Below are 22,481 nucleotides of genomic sequence, written 5' to 3'. Positions count from 1 at the left end.
AGTGCTAGTTAGGCAGTATAAAGTGGAACTATTTATGCAAGCAACGATAATTCCTCAACCTGTGTTGGGGAATTCCTCTACAGATTATCTATAGAGCACACATATGATGATCGGCATCAATCTAAACTCGGGTACTTTACACAGGGACCACTATTCGTCATACGAACACAATACTGTAGACCGACACAGGAAAGCAACACCATTACATGAAAAGGTATTTTTGTGCATATGCCCAAGAAAAATGAAAACGGTTAAATAAAATATTTTAATTAACTGAACAGGCAAATACATACTAAAAACAAACCATCTACAATAAAACGTAATACATAAAAATTGCTTAAGCCATATCCAAGAACAAGGTGCAGACTTGATCTTTTAAAACATGTGCAATGAGCTAAACTTAAGGCCAGGATCACACACAGTTTTGAAGCAGTTTGTGTCAGTTTTTGGAGCCCAACACAAGAATGGACACAAAATAAAGTAATTGCATTAGTCTTTTCATACTTTTCCTTCCTTTAGGATCCACTTCTGACTTTGGCTTCAAAAACGGAGCCAAAACCTGCATTTAAAAAAACGGTGTGTGATCCTGGCCTAAGGAGGAAAGCTCTGCATTACTTTCTTCTGTTTAGTAGAGGCTGGAACTGCTGGAGTGTTCTTGCTGCAAAAAATGTGTCAATCAGAGATCACACTCCTCACGACTAGGTCCCAGCTCAAACATCCACAAATATAAACATCTGCGACCACCACTTTTAGATCGTATGGGAGGAACGGTTTCGTCCAGTGTCACGCTTTATGGTCCAGAAGCTGAAATCTGGCGTAAGAAGAATTCCATCAAGCACTCCATGTAAAGTTTAGTTCATTCTCAATTCAAGAAACCCGTGCAGAATAAGACCGGTTCCCAAACACAAATAATGTTGTGCAGTATTAAAGCTCCTGATGGCTGACGGATGTCATTAAGAACAGCGAATACATGAACATTCTCCGGGTTTTATAAAACTTGGTATTTACCGATCTCTAAACAGTCATCTGTAAAAGAACAATTATAAAAACAGTTTTGTTTGGACATCATGGTAATAAATATGAAGGTATGATATATGTTCTATCATTCTTAAAGCAGAGAGTCCTATTTTACATTGCTGTGCAAAACTAATTTTCAGCACCAGGCTAGTTGAGATGTGGAACTGGTCTGCTGACATCACGAAAGAACGCGTGTGTTAGGGCGGCCTTTGCAGAGATCCTCTTGTTGGAATCATACTGGAGCATTTGCTGAAAAGAAGAGCAGATCATGTGAGCAGAAATAGACCGGATACAAAATATAGCACCTCTCGTAAACAGAACAATTTTTACATGTACATATTTAGGCCTTGTTCACATCTGCGTTAGAGGCCTCCGTAGCAGATTCGGCTGAGAGATTACCAGAGACAATAGCGCTGCATGCTGCGCTATAGTCTCCGGTAAAATCACGGACACCCTGACAAAACCTATTAACCCCTTCCCGACATTTGACGTACATGTACGTCATGGAAAGTACTGACTTCCCGCATCTTGCCGTACATGTACGTCAAACGTTTGGCACCGGCTCAGAAGCTGAGCCGGTCCCATCATCACCGGATCTCAGCTGTATCTTACAGCTGACATCCGACTGTAACGGCGGGGACCGAAATTAGCTTCGATCCCCGCCATTAACCCCTTAAGTGCAGCGCTCAAACGCGATCGCTGCACTTAAGGTGTTTGCAGCTCATCGGAACCCCAGTAATGAAATTGCCGGGGTTCCGGTGGCTGCAATGGCAACCGGAGGCCTAATACTGGCCTCCCGGTCTGCCTAGCACCGAAGCCGGTCAAGATCCGCCCGGCGGCGGAGCCTGATCGGCTTCCGTAGCTGCCGGCAAGATGGCGCCGGGTCAGGAGCTGATCCGGCGTCATCAGCGGTGGAAGTCAGCTGTACTGTACAGCTGACATCCACCTGTAACGGCAGGAACCGGAGCTAGCTCCGATCCCTGCCATTAACCCCTTCGATGCAGCAATCGAAAGCGATTGCTGCATCGTAGCGGTTACAAGCAGATCGCCAGCCCTGACAGGCAATCGGGACTGGCGACTGCTGTTATGGCAACAGGAGACACAATGGTCTCCTGCTCTGCCATTACGGAAGCCGATTTAGGCCCCGCCGGGAGGCGAAGCCTAAACGGCTTGCTGTCAGTGAATGACTGACAGATCTAATACATTGCACTACATAGGTAGTGCAATGTATTAGAAAAAAAAAAATCTGACCGTTGGACCTTCAAGTCCCCTAGTGGGACTTGAGAAAAAGTGTAAAAAAAGTATAAAAAAAGTGTAAAAAAAAGTGCAAAAAATAAAAGTTTGAAAACAATAAAAGTTTCAAGTAATCAAATAACACACAATCCCCCTTTTACTCTTATCAAGTCCTTTATTATTGAAAAATAATAATAAACCATATGTATTTGGTATCGCCACGACCATAACGACCGGAGGTATCAAAATATTATATTATTTATTGCACGCGGTGAACAGCGTAAAAAAAACCCGTAAAAAACGTTACCAGAGTTTCTGTTTTTTAGTCACTTTGCCCTACAAATATTACAATAAAAAGTGATCAAAAAGTCGCACGTATCCAAAAATGGTACCTATAAAAACTATAGCTCGTCCCGCAAAAAACAAGCCCTCATACAACTCCGTCGACAAAAAAATTAAAACGTTATGGTTCTCACAACTTGGCGACAGAAAAAATACATTCGTTTTACAAAAGTAATTTTATTGTGCAAAAAGTTGTAAAACATAAAAAAGTTCTATAAATGAGGTATCGCCGGAATCGTACTGACCCGCAGAATAAAGGTAACATGTAGTTTATAATGCGTGGTGAACTCTGTATAAAAAAAAACCAAAAAAAGCTGTGCCAGAATTGCGTTTTTTGGTTTACCTGGCATCCCAAAAAATAGGATAAAAGGTGATCAAAAAGTCACATGTACCCCAAAATGGTAGCAATACTAACTACAGCTCGTCCCGCAACAAACCAGCCCTCATACCGCTACGTCTATGAAAAATAAAATTAGTTATGGCTCCAATAAGTCAGGAAATAAAAAAATATGCAGTTGTGCCCGAGGAGAACATTTCTTCTGTTTCAAGAGGCGATTTATCAAGGACCTAAAATTAGGGAACCAGGAAGGGAGGGCCCAATCATATCCGATGGAAGCGACGGTGCCCGTATTATACCAGGATAATACTTTCCCAGCAAAATTCCCCAAACTACAAAGGCGCGGAGTGTGGACCAAAAGGGGGATAAGAAATGACACCATTTATCAGTGCGACACCGGCCTGTGCAGAAAGGATTGCTTCACAGCGTAACACACATCTATGGATTATTTTTATTTTTTTATACCACCTGACTATGCCCCTTATATACTCCGCCCCGCTTACATGTACCCCCACATTATAAAACACCAGCAATACTCAAACAAATATAGTACCAAGCAAAATCCGCTCTCCAAAAGCCAAATGGTGCTCCCTCGGCCCTGAACCCTACAGCGTGCCCAAACAGCAGTTTCCTTCAACATATATGGCACCGTCATACCCGTGAGAACCCTTTTAACAATTTTTGTGGTGTGTGTCTCCAGCGTCATAAGCTGGGCATGACATATTTGCCACTGAATGGCATATCTAGGGAAAAATATAAATTTTTAATTTGCACCATCCGCAGCGCATTCATTTATGGAAAAGACCTGTGGGGTGAAAATGCTCACTACACCCCTTAATAAATGCCTTGAGGGGTGCAGTTCCATAATGGGGTCACTTATCAGGGGTTTCTTTTTATTATTTCACATCTGAGCCTCTGCAGTTGTGAACCAATACTTTGTAAATCGCCAAATTAGGCCTCCACTCCGCATGGTACTCTTCACTTCTGAGCCCTGTCATATGTCCAGACAAAAGATTAGGGCCACATGTAGGGTGTTTCTAAAACCGGGAAACACCGCATAATAATTAGAGAGCTGTCTTGTTATGGTGGCACAAGCCGGGCACCACATATTGGCATATCTATGGAAAAAAATCCCATTTTCACTCTGCAACATTGAGCGCACACTAATTTCTACAAAACACCTGCAGGGTTAAAATGCTTACTACACCCCTTGGTAAATGCATTGAGGGGTGTAGTTTACAAAATGGGGTCACTTCTGGGGGGTTTCCACTGTTTTGGGCCCACAGGTGCCCAGAAACCAATCCAGCAACATCTGCACTCCAAATGGCGGTCCTTCCCTTCTGAGCCCTGCCGTTTGCCCAAACAGCAGTTTATGACCACATATGGGGTATTGCCGTACTCGGGAGAAATAGCTTTACAAATGTTGGGTTCTTTTTTTCCTTTATTTGTTGAGAAAATGAAAAAATTTGCGCTAAAGCTACGTCTTATTGAAGAAAAAGGACTGTTTTTATTTTCACTGCCTAATTCTAATAAATTCTATGAAACATCTGTGGGGTCAAAATGCTCACTACACCCCTAGATGCATTCTTCAAGAGGTGTAGTTTCCTAAATGGAGTCCCTTTTTGGGCGTTTTCATTGTTTTGTCCCCTCAGGGGCTTTGCAAATGTGACCTGGCCTCCGCAAATCATTCCTGCTAAATGTGATCTCAAAAAGTCAAATAGTGCTCTTTCCCTTCTAAGCCCTGCCGTGTGTCCAAACAGCCGTTTATTACCACATGTGGGGTATTGTTTTACTCGGGAGAAATTGCTTTACAAATTTTGTGGTGCTTTTTCTCCTTTAGTCCTTCTGGAAATGAGAAAAAATTAGCTAAACCTACATTTTCTTTGAAAAAATGTAGATTTTCATTTTCACAGCCTACTTGCAAAAATTTCTGCAAAAAACCTGTGGGGTCAAAATGCTCACTATACCCCTAGATAATTTCCTCAAGGGGTATAGTTTCCAAAATGGGGTCACTTGTTTGGGGTTTTCACTGTTTTGTCCCCTCAGGGGCTTTGTAAATGTGACATGGCCTCCGCAAACCATTCCTGCTAAATGTGAACTCCAAAAGCCAAATGGCGCTCTTTCCCTTCTCAGCCACGCCGTGTCTCCAAACAACCGTTTATTACCACATGTGAGGTATTGTTTTACTCGGGAGAAATTGCTTTACAAATTTTGCGGTGCTTTTTCTCCTTTAGTCCTTGTGGAAATGAGAAAAAAAATCGCTAAACCTACATTTTCTTTGAAGAAATGTTGATTTTAATTTTCACGGCCTACTTCCAATAATTTCTGTAAAAAACCTGTGCGGTGAAAATGCTCACTACACCCCTAGATAATTTCCTTGAGGTGTCTAGTTTCCCAGATGGGGTCACTTTTGGGGGATTTTGACTGTTTTGGCACCGCAAGAGCCCTTCAAACCTGACATGGTGCCTAAAATATATTCTAACAAAAATAAGGCCCCAAAATCCACTAGGTGCTCCTTTGCTTCTGAGGCCGGTGTTTCAGTCCAGTAGCACGCTACGGCCACATGTGGGATATTTCCTAAAACTGCAAAAACTGGGCAACAAATATTGAGTTGCATTTCTCTGGTAAAACCTTCTGTGTTATAAAAAAAATTGTATTAAAAATGTATTTCTGCAGAAAAATATGAAATTTGTAAATTTCACCTCTACTTTGCTTTAATTCCTGTGAAATGTTTAAAGGGTTAAGACATTTTCTAAATGCTGTTTTGAATACTTTGAGGGGTGAAGTTTTTAAAATGGGGTGACTTTTTTGGGGTTTCTAATATATAAGGCCCTCAAAACCACTTCACAACTGAACTGGCCCCTGTAAAAATAGCCTTTTGAAATTTTCTTGAAAATGTGAGAAATTGCTGCTAAAGTTCTAAGCCTTGTGAGGTCATAGAAAAATAAAAGGATGTTCAAAAAACGATGCCAATCTAAAGTAGACATATGGGGGATGTTAATTAGCAACAATTTTGTGTATTATAACTGCCTGTCTTACAAGCAGATACATTTAAATTGAGAAAAATGCTAATTTTTGCAATTTTTCGCTAAATTTTGGTGTTTTTCACAATTAAATACTGAACATATCGAGCAAATTTTGCCAGTAACATAAAGTCCAATGTGTCACGAGAAAACAATCTCAGAATCGCTTGGATAGGTGAAAGCATTCCGGAGTTATTACCACATAAAGTGACACATGTCAGATTTGAAAAATGAGGCTCTGTCAGGAAGGTCAAAAGTGGCTAAAGAGGGAAGGGGTTAAAGTCAATGGGTTCCGTCGGCCACCAGCGGTGTCCGTTGTGCAACGGAAACGTTGCTTGTTATTCCCTTGTTTTGCCCCTCTGAAGGAGCAGAACAGAACACACCAACGCAGGTGTGAACGCAGCCTAAAACCTGAATTATAAAATGAAAAATTCATACTCAGCCAACATACCCATATTAGATACCTGGGACATTGTCAAAATGTCACTCAGCAGCCTTGGTTTCAAATTTCTACATGCCACATACATCTACATGAAAATATGTTCACAAAATCACCAGAACAGTGTATGTATTTCCTGAAAGCACACAACTTGACAATTTCGGTTACAGCCATGTCCATCTTCATGTAACTTTGTGACAAATAGGTATTTAATTATTTTTTTAAATGCATTAAAAAGGGGACAACGGATTATCTATCCACCGGATGGGTCATCAGTACATGATCGGTGGGGGTCAGACGCCCGGACCCCACGCCGATCAGCCGCTCTACCTCCCTCTAGGCATCGGACGTACATGCCGGAAGCAGTTGGCTCCGGCCACAGAACAGCGGCCGAGCTTTAGTACTGCTCCTATTCAAGTGAATAGGAGCAGAGCTGCAGCACGGCCGGTATGCACGGAGCTAACTGCTTCCGGCTCTGTACATTGCATAATGGGCAAGATCATCAGCTTCCTGCAGGCCACCGGAGTGGCTGATCAGTGCAGGGTCCGGGTATCGGACCCCCAGAGATCATGTACTGATGACCTATCTGGTGGATAGGTCATCACTTGTCCGGTAGTGGACAACCCCTTTAAGGCCTACCAAACACGAGCGTGTTTGGTCCGTGATACACGGTCCGCAAGTTGGCCGCATTTCCCGGACCGAATACACTGAAGGGAGCTGGGCTCCTAGCATCAGTCATTTATGACGCTAGGTTCCACTGCCTCGCTGCGGGACAACGGTCCCATACTGTAATCATGTTTTCAGTACGGAACAGTAGTTCCACGGAGAGACACCTAGCGTCATAGATGACTGATGCTAGGAGCCTGGCTCCCTGCAGTGTGTTCGGTCTGGGGAATGCAGCCACATATGGACTGTATGTCACAGACCAAACACGCTCGTGTGAATCCGGCCTTGATCTTACATTTGCTCCTGAAACTCACATCCAAGCAGAGGCTTACACACAAAAACAATGCAAAAATATATACTGCACTCGCCATACAGCTACCAAAATCATTGTGTCGAGAGAGCACGCAACATAGAATCAGACAGTAGTAAACATTTTACAAAAATTCAACTTTGCAACTAAAAAGCTTACTGAAGCAAACCCCTTACGCAAACAAAAACGTACTCTCAAAAACCGTAAGATGTTAGGAGTTCATACATAACATACACGTCTAGATTCAATGTTGCACATGTTCAAGATATGCCAAAACTGCAGGAATGAGCCAACCGATTTTTGCATGCAAGTTAAATGAAGGAATTTTATTATATATTCTTTATCCTATTCCACTATGTGAACACTAACCCTTATCAATAATCGTAAATCCCTAAACTTTGCCAAAGGTGCTGATTTTTAGTTAGAAACAATTGTTTATGGTGGCCGGGGATGAAAAGGTCATTTTTGAATGACAAATGTCTTAAACCTTCTACTCTAGCGATCATTGTTATAACTTTGATGGTAGCGTGGAATGGGTATCGCTAGAGAAGCGGTCAGAGGATTTTCTGCTAAAGATCCGCTACGGACAGGAACAGTGTAAAATGTATAAACATTATTTTTGTGTGTGGTGCAAGTGCTTGGTTCGTCTTAGTCCCTGTTCACATCACTTTTTTTTGCCTACGTTTGACGTAGAGAAAAAGCTCCCAACACATGTTAAAAAGTAGACTGTGATGGATGCCTAACAATGACATTCGTCCCCATAGACTTTAATGATATCCGTTAAACGGATACGTCACAAACTGGGGTCATTAGAGTCCACTATACTATATGTGTTACCGATGCCACTATTAGGCATCCGTTTAACAGATTCGTCACCCCTAAACTATAATGCAGACACGTCATGAAAGGCTATAAAAAAAAAAAAAAAAAAAAAAAAAAAAAAAAAGCCATGACATATAATGGTATGTCAATCATAGGATCCCATGTTAAAGAGGCTGTGTCACCACATTATAAGTGGCCTATCTTGTACATGATATGATTGGCGCTGTAATGTAGATAACAGCAGTGTTTTTTTATTTAGAAAAACGATCAGTTTTGACGGAGTTATGACCTATTTTAGATTTATACTAATGACTTTCTTAATGGCCAACTGGGGCTGAGTACATAAATGAAGAGAAGTATGATGCGGATTGGTTACTGATTGGTCAGCCTCATACACTCTTCTGTACAACGCCCACTTGGTCAAAAAGTAAAACACGCCCAGTTGTTCATTAAGAAAGTCATTAGCATAAAGCTAAAATAGGTCATAACTCCGTCAAAATTGATCATTTTTATAAATATAAAAAAACACTGCTGTAATCTACAATACAGCGCCGATCACATCATGTACAATATAGGCCACTTATAATGTGGTGACAGAGATTCTTTAAAATAAACAAACATATACCACAGTATACGTTTTGGGGGGGGGGGGGGGATTCAAAGGGATGGAAATGCATAGACTACTACGCTATTCCATCCTTCAAAAAAAAAAAAAAAAAAAAAAAAAAGGTATACTGACAGATACCAGCCCGATGGAGACCAGAAGAACACACTTTTGGCCTCCATTGGGCTAATAAAGCCCTATGACATGTTTAGCGTGCATGTTGGGCTATGGGATATGTACTTACCTACAAGGATATACGAGTTGCGTCCTTGGCAGGGAAAGAGTTAAAATCTCAGCATGTTCAATACATTTTATATTTTGATATATTAATAAACATTTTCAAGCAGTGGAGGTTCAAGCTAGCAGCAATTCGTACCATGAAACACCTGGTACCGTGCACAAGTGTGTTGTACAACACGAGTCACGTAATCACCATCATGAGATTCGAGTTGGCAATTTAACGGTTTTCTTTCCACTTTTCAGCTAGAAAGCTGCAGTGGCCAAGATGGTGCAAGTGGTTGATTTGTCCTACCCTTAAAGGGAATGTGTCATCAGAAAGTGACCTAGTGTTTAAAAGGCCATGTAAACCTTTGAAAGGGATTTTATTTTTTTTAAATAAAAATGTCGGTGTGTTTGGTGTAGCTTTCAAATTAGTTTTTATTAAAAATAATTTTTACTTTGAGATGCAGCTGCTCTGTATCCTGTATACAGAGCATCTGTATCATTCTCGGAATCCTTTACCCGTCACGTCCGCGGGCCTGGCTGATTCAGTGAATAGCGCTAGATACAGCTGCTTTGTATAGAGAATACAGAGAAGCTAAAATAGGTCATAACTCCGTCAAAAATGATCGTTTTTCTAAATAAAAAACACTGCTGTAATCTACATTACAGCGCCGATCACATTATGTACAAGATAGGGCAATTATAATGTGGTGAAAGAGCCTCTAAAGCGACCCTCCAATCTCAGGACAAAATTATAAACATGATGGGGTATATTGAGTGTTATTACCTAGAGCCCTCCAGTTGCGCCACTCTGCCGTGGATCCACCACTTTAGAGTCCCCTCTGTGTGGTCTCAAAATGGTCACATTGCTTCTCAGACCGTCTAAGGCCTCATGCACACGACCGTAAAAACACCCGTTATTACGACCCGAAATAACGGGCCCATAGACATCTGTTGGCCACGGGTACCTTCCCGTTTTCTAACGGGAAGGTGCCCGTGCCGTTGAAAAAGATAGAACATGTTCTATCTTTTTATTTTACAGGCCGTGCTACTATACTTTATAATGGGAGCACAGCTCGGAAAAACGGCCGGCTGCCCGTGGCCGGCCATGTGCATGGGGCCCTAGAGACTCCCTCTGTTCACAGATTGGACAGATCTACTCACATGATCAGCTGTGGCCAATCCGAGAACAAAGGGAGTGTTAAAGACTCGTAGTCTAAGAAGCGCTGTAGCCATTTTTGGACAGCACGGGGGGCGGGGGGGATGGCGACGAGGACTCTGACATAAATCCGTCATTTTAGAGGGGCACAACTGGAGAGCACCAGGCAATATTACACCACATACCCCATCATATTTAAAATGTCTTGGGCCTGGAGCGTCGCTTTAAATAACCAACACAACTAACAAAATGCCCTGCCTTTTACATACGATGCACTTTATATTTATTGTATGGTAGAATTCTTCATTATTAAACTGTGCATACAAAAAAACGCATCAAAGGAAAACTGCAACATTGACTTCACAATTTAGACACTTACAGCCAAAAGATCTCTACCATCTTCATCCAACGGTGGTACTACCTTGCTAAAGTCTTGCCGAGCCCACTTGGGAAACGTGGACTTATAGTCCGGCATAGAAGTAACTCCTGGCCATGTCGTTTCATCAGGAGTTCCCAGTGTTCGAAAAATACGGAACAGTTGATCAATCTCTGAGTCCCCTGGGAACAGAGCCCTCCGTGTTATCTAAGAGTAATATAAAAAGAAAAAACGCACAAGCTTAAGACTTAAGAAAATGTAATTCGACAAAACTTACCTTAATTTACAGTAACTTAAAGGCGTATTCTGGGCAGAAAAAAATAGCAGTAGACCAATCAATCCAACCTGAAAAAACATCTATTTTTGCAGTCCAGCACAGTAGGTTGCTCTGCTTTATTTGTGTGTCATCAGTCGCTCTCCTAGAACCTCCTGCGATTCTTTAAACTCATATTCCGAGCCTCCAGCACATGACGGCCGGGCAGCTTCTTATGACGTCAATCAGGTTCCATGTGTGCCGTCGTTAGGAGCCGCCCGGCAGGCCCACACTGGCAGCTCAGTCACAGCCGCAATGGAGTAGAATGTATCCCGCCCTTCTTGGAACCTTTGTCAGAGTCGTCTGCAGCTACTACCGTCCTGGTTCAGGAGGATATTGCAGCTGGTGCGGCTGCTACACGTGAATGACATACACTTCCTAGTGCTATGTGTGTGCTGATCAGCTGCCCTGGCTGCCTGTATCATGTATACGTTGTGTGCTGGGCCCGGGATGGTTGTTGATGTGCGGCTCTGTTATAATAGTGAGGATTACATGATGTGCTGGGTCTGCTGCCTATGTGTTACATCTAACTTCATTGCATTCCCGGAGTGTAGGCCCGCACATCATTACTGCCTGTGTGCCCTATATGGGCTATAGTAACCCCTTCCTTGCAGATTTGTTTAGGTAATGTCACTTTACGTGTTATTGGTCTGTAATTTCAGATGACAATACTGCTGTATAGCAAGTTGCTATATTCAATTATACGGTTAGACACCTTAGTTATAGCAACATGTCAGAATATAGCGCTGATAAGATGGGACCTCACAGAGAGAGATATATATATATTATATATACACACACACACTAAACTTCTGCTGTCAACACTGCAGTGGATCAGTCTGACGGCAGCGTTGGCACTACGCTGTGGACTGACTGTAGCATTTAACAGCAGCGTGAGTGTGTGTGTATATATATATATATATATATATTCATTTATACAGCATCTGCTATAAACCATGCATTAATAGCAGAAGGTTTATACACACACTAAATGTTTTTCAGCGTATTTACTATTAAATTGTGTTACTGCAAATTAAATACAACTCCTTAAAAATGCAAATAGTATTTTTACTCTGCTGAAAATTATTTTGTGCGCCCTCTTGATGCCGTATATATTACTGATGTATTGTCCACTCTAACGTGGCATCTCATGGAGCCCCTTTTGGGGACACATGGAGTGCCTACAACTTTCTAGTATGGAACCATCAGGACTCCGTGTGCTGACGTACAGTCTCTGTGCGCACAGACATACCGCATACATGAGGCCTTAGGCATAAAGACCCTTTAAGGATGTGATACAAGAAAAAAGTCAAACTAGTCATTCCTAAAGCCTATAAACCTTTTAGAAGCTGCCTAATAAAACTAGACACTAATCACATGCTATTTTAATATATCTCCAAGTTCATGGAAAGCTGCATCACATTATGGTGCCTGAAGGGACATTCTTTTATCAGCAGAGCTAGTATGAAAGATACTCACAATCATGAATGCCATCCCTACCCCTAGGGAGTGGAAGCAGGGGTCATGACTATAGTTTAACAGCCACACTCAAGTCACACCATGAGGAATACACAAAAGCCCTTTTTCTGTACAAGATCTTTGTCAATGATAAAAGGCGTGCGGTCATCTGAGATAGATACTAATTTTATAATCTGTCTAAAAATTGTAAAGAGCAAAAAAAAAACAACCCAAAAACTGTCACATAGCCCAAAAAATACAGATGTATCAATGCATCACAGGCCAGTAGTAGTGGTACTACAATTATCTATTATCCCTTTCCCCCAAAACAACGTGCTAGGTACGTCATAGTGCAGGGAGTGATGTACGGAGCGCGTGAGCGTGCTTCATACTCAGCGGCGGTCAGCTGTGTTTTACAGCTGACACCCGGGACTAACTGCCAGGGACAGCGATCACACTGTTCCTGGCTATTTAACCCCTCAAATGCTGCAGTCAATCACAACCGCAGCATCGGAGGCGTTGAGAAGAGGGTGGCGGCCCCCTCCGACAGCTCACCGTGCCCCTCCCTCCCGCAACGAGATCGGAGGTGACGATGGTCTATCGATCGCTGGTTCAAGTCCCCTAGGACTAATGAAACACGTAAAGAGTGAAATAAAGTTTTTAGTAATGACCCTTTTCCAATTTTTCCTCTAAAGGAATGTAAAAAGAAAAACAAAATTGCTAACGCTGCGTCCATAAAAGTATGATTACAATATACCATTTTTTAACGTGCACGGTGAACACCGTAAAAAAAATAAAACATTTAACCGCTAAAGTCACTGTTTTTTGTTCAACTAAAAAAAATAAAAAATAGTATGTAACAAAAAATGGTACCAATAAAAAAATACAACTCGTCCCATAAAAAATTAGCCCTCACACCACTCAATCCATTGAAAAATAAAAAAGTTATGGCTCTAAGAATGTGGTGAAACAGAACAATTTTTTTTGTAATTTTTTTTTTAAAGTAGTAAAATATAAAAAATCCTATAGAAATTTGGTATCACCGTAACCGTATTGAGCCACAGAATGAAGTTATCATCTTTACCACACAGTGAAAGCCATAAAATCGAAACCCCCAAAACTATGGAAGAATCAGTTTTTTCCAATTTCAGTTTCCCAGTACATTATATGGTACTTTAAATGCTACCAGTAGAAACAACTCCTCCTCCTGCAAAAGAGAAGCCCTCACACCACTCTATTGACTGAAAAATTAAATAAAGGAGTTATGGCTCTTGTAAGGCAGTGAGTGAAAAATGAAACATTGGCTTCGTCCTGAAGGGGTTAAAAACCATGGTAAATGATTCCTACTCTGAATGGTCCCCGGTTATAAGTGGTGTACCCCAGGGTTCAGTGCTGGGACCACTATTATTCAACTTATTTATTAATGATATAGAGGATGGGATTAATAGCACTATTTCTATTTTTGCAGATGACACCAAGCTATGTAATATAGTTCAGACTATGGAAGATGTTCATGAATTGCAGGCAGATTTAAACAAACTAAGTGTTTGGGCGTCCACTTGGCAGATGAAGTTTAATGTAGATAAATGTAAAGTTATACATCTGGGTACCAACAACCTGCATGCATCATATGTCCTAGGGGGAGCTACACTGGGGGAGTCACTTGTTGAGAAGGATCTGGGTGTACTTGTAAATCATAAACTCAATAACAGCATGCAGTGTCAATCAGCTGCTTCAAAGGCCAGCAGGATATTGTCGTGTATTAAAAATGGCATGGACTCGTGGGACATGGATGTAATATTACCACTTTACAAAGCATTAGTGAGGCCTCATCTAGAATATGCAGTTCAGTTCTGGGCTCCAGTTCATAGAAAGGATGCCCTGGAGTCAGAAAAAAATACAAAAAAGAGCAACAAAGCTAATAAGGGGCATGGAGAATCTAAGTTATGAGGAAAGATTAAAAGAACTAAACCTATTTATCCTTGAAAAAAAGACGACTAAGGGGGGACATGATTAATTTATATAAATATATGAATGGCACATACAAAAAATATGGTGAAATCCCGTTCCATGTAAAACCCCCTCAAAAAACAAAGGGGCACTCCCTCCGTCTGGAGAAAGAAAGGTTCAACCTGCAGAGGCGACAAGCCTGCTTTACTGTGAATCTATGGAATAGTCACCGCAGGAGCTGGTCGCAGCAGGGACAGTATATGGCTGCAAAAAAGGCTTAGATTATTTCCTAGAACAAAAAAATATTAGCTCCTATGTGTAGAAATGTTTTACTTCCCTTTCCCATCCGTTGGTTGAACTTGATGGACGTGTCTTTTTTCAACCGTACTAACTATGTAACATGTTTTTTCAAGTAATTCTTCTAGAACTCCATATGGAAAAATAAATTGTAGTAGCACAGCCCTAAACCTTGATCATGGTTTTAATAAATCGCAAGGGTATAGTGTTACGCTCTTTTTATTTATTTTTAATAAAAACACGCTCTTTATGATTGATCTTACTCAACAGCGAGTAGATATAATGTTATGGGCAAGCAGTTTAGGAGGGGTTCCAATGGGCTCAAGCATCCCAGTTGCAGCAATTTTAACTTTGCATAAAAAAAAAAAAAAAAAAAAAGGGATTTGTGAACCAAGCCTTATAAACACTGAATGCAATTTTTTTAAATAAATTTTTTAAAAAGAAACAAAAAAAAAAAACAAACACACACCACCCCCCATCCTCTCCAATAAAACTATGACTGAAAATGATTCCCTAGAAGCTTGTGGATACAACGTGACTGTGGCCTAGTCATGAGGCTTTGATTGTATGTGCTGCAGGATGCTGTATGAACAAGACGAGTACATCGCTTATGGACAGAAGGTCAGCATGAAAACAATGCCTCCATCCTGGTAGCGTAGTAGACCACTATTGTTTCCGCGAAAACAATAGAATTAGTAATTACCGGTAATTCGCTTTCTATTAAACCCTCCATGATAGAACATCGGAGGTTGAATCTCCACCCCTAACGGGGACAGGAACACACAAAAGGTTAAATAGCCCCTCCCCACCTCAGTGTATTTCAAATAACCTAATGGCATAGTATCCAACATATCTATTACTCCATAAACATATTGGTGAAGTGCACGGTGCTGTCATGGAGGGCTTAATAGAAACCGAACGCATGAGGTAATGGACCCCAGTATAGACATCGCTTGTCTTATAGATATCCTTGTTTCAGAAAAAAAAAATCAAGGATATCTTTTTGATTAGCACAGATTCCTTCTCTGGAGGGAGAAATGACATCTGCTGATGTATCCAGGAGAAAATCTAGAAATATTCTTCTGTGAAAAGGAGACCGATTGGATTTCTTGGGGTTTATAATCCGTCCTAAACTCAAGAGGGTCTAAGAAATCTGATGAAGCTGACTGGAAAGTAGTGATGGAGTTGGAGCAATTACTAACAGGTCGTCTAGATAAGATATTATATTCACACCCAGTTTCCTGAGGAACGCGATTACCTCTACCATTATCTTCGTGAATATACGGGGTGCCGAAGATATTCCAAATGGAAGGGCTCTGAACTGATAATGTAGTATCTTTTGATTTCGTAGAATGGCAAATCTGAGGAATTTGATATTGTGGATATACTGGGACATGGTAATAGGCATACTGTAGATCGACGGTTACCATTGATCTGTTGTGACCTATTAGTGGGATGGATGATCTGATTGATTCCATCTTAAACGATGATATACTATAAAGCGATTTAGTGGCTTCAGATTATAATTAGATAATCCCCACAGCTTGTTTTTTTTAACTAGGAATAGTCGAGAATAGTGACTGCCCCCTATTTCCTTTATTGGAACTGGAGAAACTACATCCATCTCCTGTAATTTCTGGATTCCCTTTACCAGGGCTTGTTGCAAAGGGCTGGAGGGGAGCAAAGTCATCAATAATTTTTTGGGGGAATAGGCCGAAAACTCGATCCTGTAACCCTCTGAAATGGTGTTCAGGATCCATTGGTTTGTGGTGATCTGTTTCCACTGGGGAAGAAATCCAGACAGCCTGCCCCCAACTGTCTTCGCGTCATTGCCTATCCTATTGTCTATTTTGATAGAAGAAAATATTTATTTTGCATAACTACAGCATCCTGTCTTTCCCTTCTCTCTATAGCCCTGACTGTAGCTACAAAGATTAGGTTTTTTCTGTGTTATTTTTGGCTCTGGCAAGAACTTTTTCTGGTCGGCAGCCTTTTCTAATATAGTGTCCAAAACAGGACCAAAGACATTCTCCCTGGAAGGGTAAAGCACATCATTTTTGCTTTGAGAGTGGATCCCCAGTCCACATCTTAAGCCACAGAGAACATCTGGTGGTATTGGATAGAATACCAGCTCTGGCTGCCACTTTGACTGATTCTGCTGATGCGTCCGTTAAGAATCCTACAGCTTCCTGTAGGAATAGTAGTGAGGCTATGATATCCTCTCTAGGGGTAGCTTCTTTTAGGTGGTCTTCTAATTGGTTGAGCGATCTATACATCGCTCTTGCTACACGTTACGCCAATGTTCATTTTTTTGAAGGGTTGCTGAGGCTTTCCAGGTCTTTAACAAACTGTCAGCTTTCCCATCTAGAGGATCTTTAAGCGGAGAAGAGTCTTCAAAGGGTAAAGTAGTCTTCTTACCCACCTGTATATCTATTTTGGACACCTCTGACCAACCTTTAATCTCCTCTTCATCAAGAAGGAATCGGTCCTTTAATTCTTGAGGCAGGGATAGCCTTTTCTCAGGGAGTGTCCATTCCTCCTCTAACATAGCTTTTAGGTGTTCATGAATGGGAAAAACTTGTAGTCTTTTAGGCCTAAGCCCTGCAAACATTTCGTCATGTATAGAACGAGATTCCTGAATCTCATCTATGTCCATCATGGCTCTAACAGCAGATATTAATTTGTCCGAAAAATAATATTTTTTAACCTCCTCCTTGACAATTCTCCTTTTAAGTAATCTTCTGATATAGAAGGAAAATATGAGTCGCTGTCATCTGACTCAAATTCTACAGCCAGTTTCCTCTTTTTAGGTGCAGGTGATGGTACAGAGGGCACAAAGGTTTGGGAAAAAGCAGCCAAGGAGGTCTGAACTGCCTGTTTTACAATACCTCTAATTTAATCAATTAAAGAGGACTGTTCTTCCCGAATAATTTTCTCTGTGCAACGTTGAGAGGTTTTTTGTTAGTAGATGACAACTTCTTGCAACATATCTCACATTTCCGATACGGACTCTCCCTTTTAGATTTAGAAGATAGCTCTCTGGGAGGGTCCTATAAAACATGACAAGAATGGAAATTCAGACCCACAATATGTTTAGGGAAGATAAACCCATAGCCAGATTACTTACTGGAGCTGGGAGCACGCATGGTTCAGAACCTTGCTCAGAGCCTCATCTCCTGTCACCATGGTAACAGTAAAACGTCTTACCTGATGGAGTTCTTCCTTTAGTCTGGTGGTCTTTAAATCCACGTGAAGACTGCGTGCCGATGGACTACTCCCCCCCCCCCCCCCTCTGTTCCCTGGATTTGCCTGTCTGGAGGAAAGACGTAAAATTTCTACTCTGCGTGTGCGCGCAGTCCTCCGGACCTGAGGTGCGTAAGACGCACGACCGGAAATACGTACATGCACTCCATCTGGAGGACTAAGGCATGTGTTCAAAAAGTGGAATGCACGCGAGGATGGAGGGGAGTTCACAGAGAAGCCAGGCTGGGGAGCTACAGGAGGACCGGAGCCTGCTTGTTCAGCCGCCTCAGCATTACCCGGAGGCACAGGAGAGGCGGCACAAGACCAGAGGTCTTATCCTGGAGCTAGGGAACAGGTAACTGAACCAAAGACCAGGCTGTAAGGAAGAAAATATATATATATTTTTTTAGTTAAATCTTCGCTGCTACAAGAGAAGTAAACGCTTATATGCACCTAGCAGGGACAGAAAAAACACTGAGGTGGGGAGGGGCAGTTTAACCTTTTGTGTGTTCCTGTCCCTGGTAGGATATGCTCACATGCTTAGAAAAAAAACGTCTGAAAATCCGGAGCGGTTTTCAGAGAAAACAGCCTCTGATTTTCAGGCGTTTTTGAAGCTGAAAATGAAGCTTCTTTTAAGGCGTTTTTCATAGTGCTCAATGGAAAATCAGCTCCAAAGTACGCCTCAAGTAGTGACATGCTACTTCATTTTACGGAGCGTCTTTTTATGCTCCGTTTTTTAAAACGGAATGTGTAAAAAGATGTATGAAGTAAATGCTGTTTTTCCCATTGATTTTAATGGGAAGATGTTTGTAGGCGTTCAGCTTCTGTCTTTTCAGGTGTTTTTCGAGGCGTAAACGCCCCAAAATACGCCTGAAAACACTGCGTGTGAACATACCCTTAGGGTGGAGATTCAACCTCCGATGTGCTGTCATGGAGGGTGTATTTGAGGAAAAACCTTACGGAACGGAGACAAACGGAAACCATTTGCAACGGAAGCATTACCATTAAAATCAATGGTAATGCAAACGGAAAGCTATGGTTTCTGTTCATGGGTTCTTCCGACAGAAGGGTCCAACGGATCCCATGGACAGAAGCCCGACGTCTTACTGGATGGCTTGTTTCATTTCTTTTGTGGCCACACGATGACGGTTTCTTCTGTATTATTTTTAAAATTGCTCAAGTGATAAAACAATGCATCATCCGCAGCATCAATATGAATTCTTAAAACTAAAATTATTCAGAACCATGCCCAAAAAAATGTCAAAAAAAAAAAAAAAAGGAAAAAACTATTTGATAGGGGTTGGCCACTATTACATAAGTATAGCTACATGAAAATAAATTAAGGGAAAATGCATTTACTAATTGTGGTTACCGATTCTTCCGCCTTTCAGGACCACTATGTGCATGTGCCCACAGTGATCCACAGGCACCAGCACATCATAATTGGATGTTCCATCCATGAAACGTGATTAAAGGAGTGAGAATGGGCACGTTACCTCATCGTCCAGAGATGATTTCACGAGTGAGGTCATGTGATGCTCACTAGAGGCACCAGTGTAAAACCTGTACCTTGCAGTCCATTGCATGCTCAGAAGAGCTGAAGATATAAACACCCCCAAGCTCTCCGATCATCTCCTCTGGATGTCCGCAGCATTGGACCTGGGCAGCGGTGAGCAAATAAGAGTCTCTCCCCACTGCTACCCAGGGCATCGCAGTGCCAATGCAGCTGACAAAATCTGCCATGTGTGGATCCACCCTTGGCACAGACCAATCAAAATCGATTCTATAGGCCAGAAATCTTAAGTACCACTTGTACTTGCCAGTTGGTAATCACTACATTTACTTACCGTAGACTGAGGACAATACATTTGGTGCAATGCAAGTGTACAAGGTTTCCCATAATACAAAACAATTTTTCATGAGAAATTTGTATACGGCAAAGGATCTTCTCATTCATTATTTTTTTCTAATCTAGCTAAATCAGTGCTACCATTTAGCTAATTCTTTATTTTCCCAATACAAAAGAGGCAGAATCATATATAAGAAGGGTTTTAGATAAAGTGGAGAATATGATGAAGTGACAGCAGATAAAACGTGAACAGATAGTTGTCAAAGGAATACAATTATAATTTAACACAATTCTCATTTATATACACACACACATACCATTTCTGAAAAGATGCAGCCGAGGCTCCAAATATCCACAGCTGTGGAATAGTACTTACAGCCAAGGAGAATTTCTGGAGCTCTGTACCACAGTGTGACCACCTAGAAAAAACACAAGAAAAATGAATATATGAGAAGAGCAGAAGACATACCAAGCAAAGCTATCCATTTAATGATATAAGGAACCAAGATGAACTCTGCTCACCTCATGGGTATAGGTTCTTACTGGCACACCAAACGCTCGAGCGAGCCCAAAGTCTGCAAGCTTGATCGCTCCATCAGAGTTAATAAGCAAGTTTTGTGGCTTTAAATCACGATGCAAAACTCGATGTGAGTGGCAGAAGGCCAATCCTTGCAAAAGTTGGCACAGGTAACTCTGAAAACGTAGAAGGGACAAAATTCAGTTCTTATTCAAAAGTAAAAAAATATCTAATCAACTACGAAGAGTTAAACCCACATTGTTGTATGTAATCCAAACGAGAAGCAGCAAGACAAAGATATATAGATCTTCCATATTTAATACCTTGTTTATTAAGCTAACGCCATATCTCCAGCAACCTAAGCAGACGAGCAGGTCTGATTTGCGTGTAAAAAACAAAAAAAAGCAGCGTTTTACCTACATTTCATGTGCGTTACGTATTGGCATCAGTGTGCTTTGCGCATAGAATGCGTTTTTTCACGTCCATGCAAGCATTTATTTTTATTAAAATTAATTTTCTGCTTTTATACGTAACTGATGCGTGAAACACAGACAGCACACGGAGTCTGTGTGCTGTCCGTGGTTTTCACGCACCCATTCACTTTTGGGCGACGTGGTCCACCAAAACGCACCTATATAGGACATGGTGAGTTTCACGCAACGGACACGCTGCACGAAAAATCACACGTCTGAATGTTATAATAGCGCCATTGAAATGAATCGGTCAGTGTGCGGTCAGTTATTTCAACACATACCACATGGACGAGTATTACGCTCATCTAACTGAGCCCTTATGGTTAAGAATCCTTACACAAAGTTTTTCGCAGGCGGAAAAATCTGCCTCCATTTTTGACCTGCCTGCACGCTGTTTGCCGCATTCTTCGGCTGCAGCCATTGAGCGCCACTGGGGAAAAAAAAACGCCTCCGCCTCCCATTGAAATCAATTGGAGGTAATTTCGGGCGTTTTTTGGGGCCGTTTCCGACACGGTTTCAGACAGAATAATAACGGAGGTTTCCATCGGGTGAACCCCGCAACGGAAAGTCAAACTGAAACCACAGCTTCCGTTTCCGTCACCATTGATAATGGTGACGGAAACATTGCTAATGGTTTCCGTTTGTCACCATTCCGGCAGGTTTCCGTTTTAATGACGGAATCAATAGCAGTCGGCGGAACGGAAAGCCAACGCTGATGTGATCCTCTTTAAAGGGCAGGTTTCCATTTTAATGACGGAATCAAGAGCGCAGTCGACTGCGCTCTTGTTTCCATCATTAAAACGGAAACCTGCCGGAATGGTGACAAACGGAAACCATTAGCAATGTTTCCGTCACCATTGATCTCAATGGTGACGGAAAGGGAAGCTGTGGTTTCAGTTTGACTTTCCGTTGCGGGGTTCACCAGATGGAAGCCTCCGACGAAACCCCGGAATGGAAAGCCAACGCTGATGTGAACAGGCCCTTAGAGGATGCGAAGGGTCCTCTTTAAAGAATTTCTTGACAGCTGCACTAAACGTTACTTGGCAATATTGAACTCACTTTAACAAGAGCCAATGGGATCCCTGTAATATTGGAGCTGTCCATAAATTTCTTCAGATCTTGGTTAAGAAACTCAAAGACCAGATAGAGCTTGTTTTCTGTGTGAATGACATCTAGTAGCCTAATGAGAGGAGACATGTATGACTAAAGATGTCAAATCTATAAACATACAGAATACATTGTAGTGTTGAGTCACTCACTTGACTATGTTGGGATGATTAAGTTCCTTGAGGAGTGAGATTTCTCGGATGGCTGTGCTCGGTACCCCTTCTGTCTCCCTAGGAGAGAAAATATTACTAGTGAACATTTTCTCCTCAGTACAGCGGAGGTTCCCTGGATGAGTATTGCTTCGAAGGGAGAATAGTTCCCTAATATGTCATCAGACACAGAAATGCAAAAAACAACAACAAACTATATAAAAACTTTCAACCCGATTCATATGGTCGAATATAATATAACTTGGGAATGCTCTCACCTATCCAAGTGATTCTGAGATTGTTTTTTCGTGACACATTGTACTTTTAGTTAGTGGTAAAATTTGATCGTTACATTCAGTCTTTATTTGTGAAAAACACAAAAATTTTGAGAAAAATTCCAAACATTAGCATTTTTCTAAATTTAAATATATCAGCTTGTAGGACAGATAGTAATACCACTTAAAATAGTTACTAGTGTACATATCCCATGTCTACTTTATGTTTGCATAGTTTTTTTGAAGATCCTTTTATTTTTCTAGGACATTACAAGGCTTATAATTTTAGCAGCAATTTCT

General features: G+C 41.4%; 1 protein-coding gene across 3 annotated transcripts in view; it reads right to left on the bottom strand.

Moving 5' to 3' along the window:
* Positions 1 to 251: 251 nt before the first annotated feature.
* Positions 252 to 22,481, bottom strand: part of CDK2 (cyclin dependent kinase 2) — a 44,665-nt gene continuing 22,435 nt past the window's right edge. For 2 of the 3 annotated variants that reach the window (XM_075852121.1, XM_075852119.1), the window contains exons 2-7: positions 21,910 to 21,987; positions 21,710 to 21,830; positions 20,183 to 20,353; positions 19,978 to 20,079; positions 10,554 to 10,757; positions 252 to 1,266 (exon numbers count right to left, since the gene is read on the bottom strand). In XM_075852121.1, coding sequence (XP_075708236.1) covers positions 1,165 to 1,266; positions 10,554 to 10,757; positions 19,978 to 20,079; positions 20,183 to 20,353; positions 21,710 to 21,830; positions 21,910 to 21,987 — 778 coding nt within the window. In that variant the 3' untranslated portion in view covers positions 252 to 1,164. The remainder of the gene's footprint in view (positions 1,267 to 10,553; positions 10,758 to 19,977; positions 20,080 to 20,182; positions 20,354 to 21,709; positions 21,831 to 21,909; positions 21,988 to 22,481) is intronic. The other variant, XM_075852120.1, reaches the window with a different exon arrangement.

Source organism: Rhinoderma darwinii, chromosome 2, assembly GCF_050947455.1.
Source record: "Rhinoderma darwinii isolate aRhiDar2 chromosome 2, aRhiDar2.hap1, whole genome shotgun sequence".
NCBI classification, from domain to species: Eukaryota; Metazoa; Chordata; class Amphibia; order Anura; family Rhinodermatidae; genus Rhinoderma; species Rhinoderma darwinii.
This window is presented reverse-complemented; position numbering and strand designations above follow the sequence as displayed.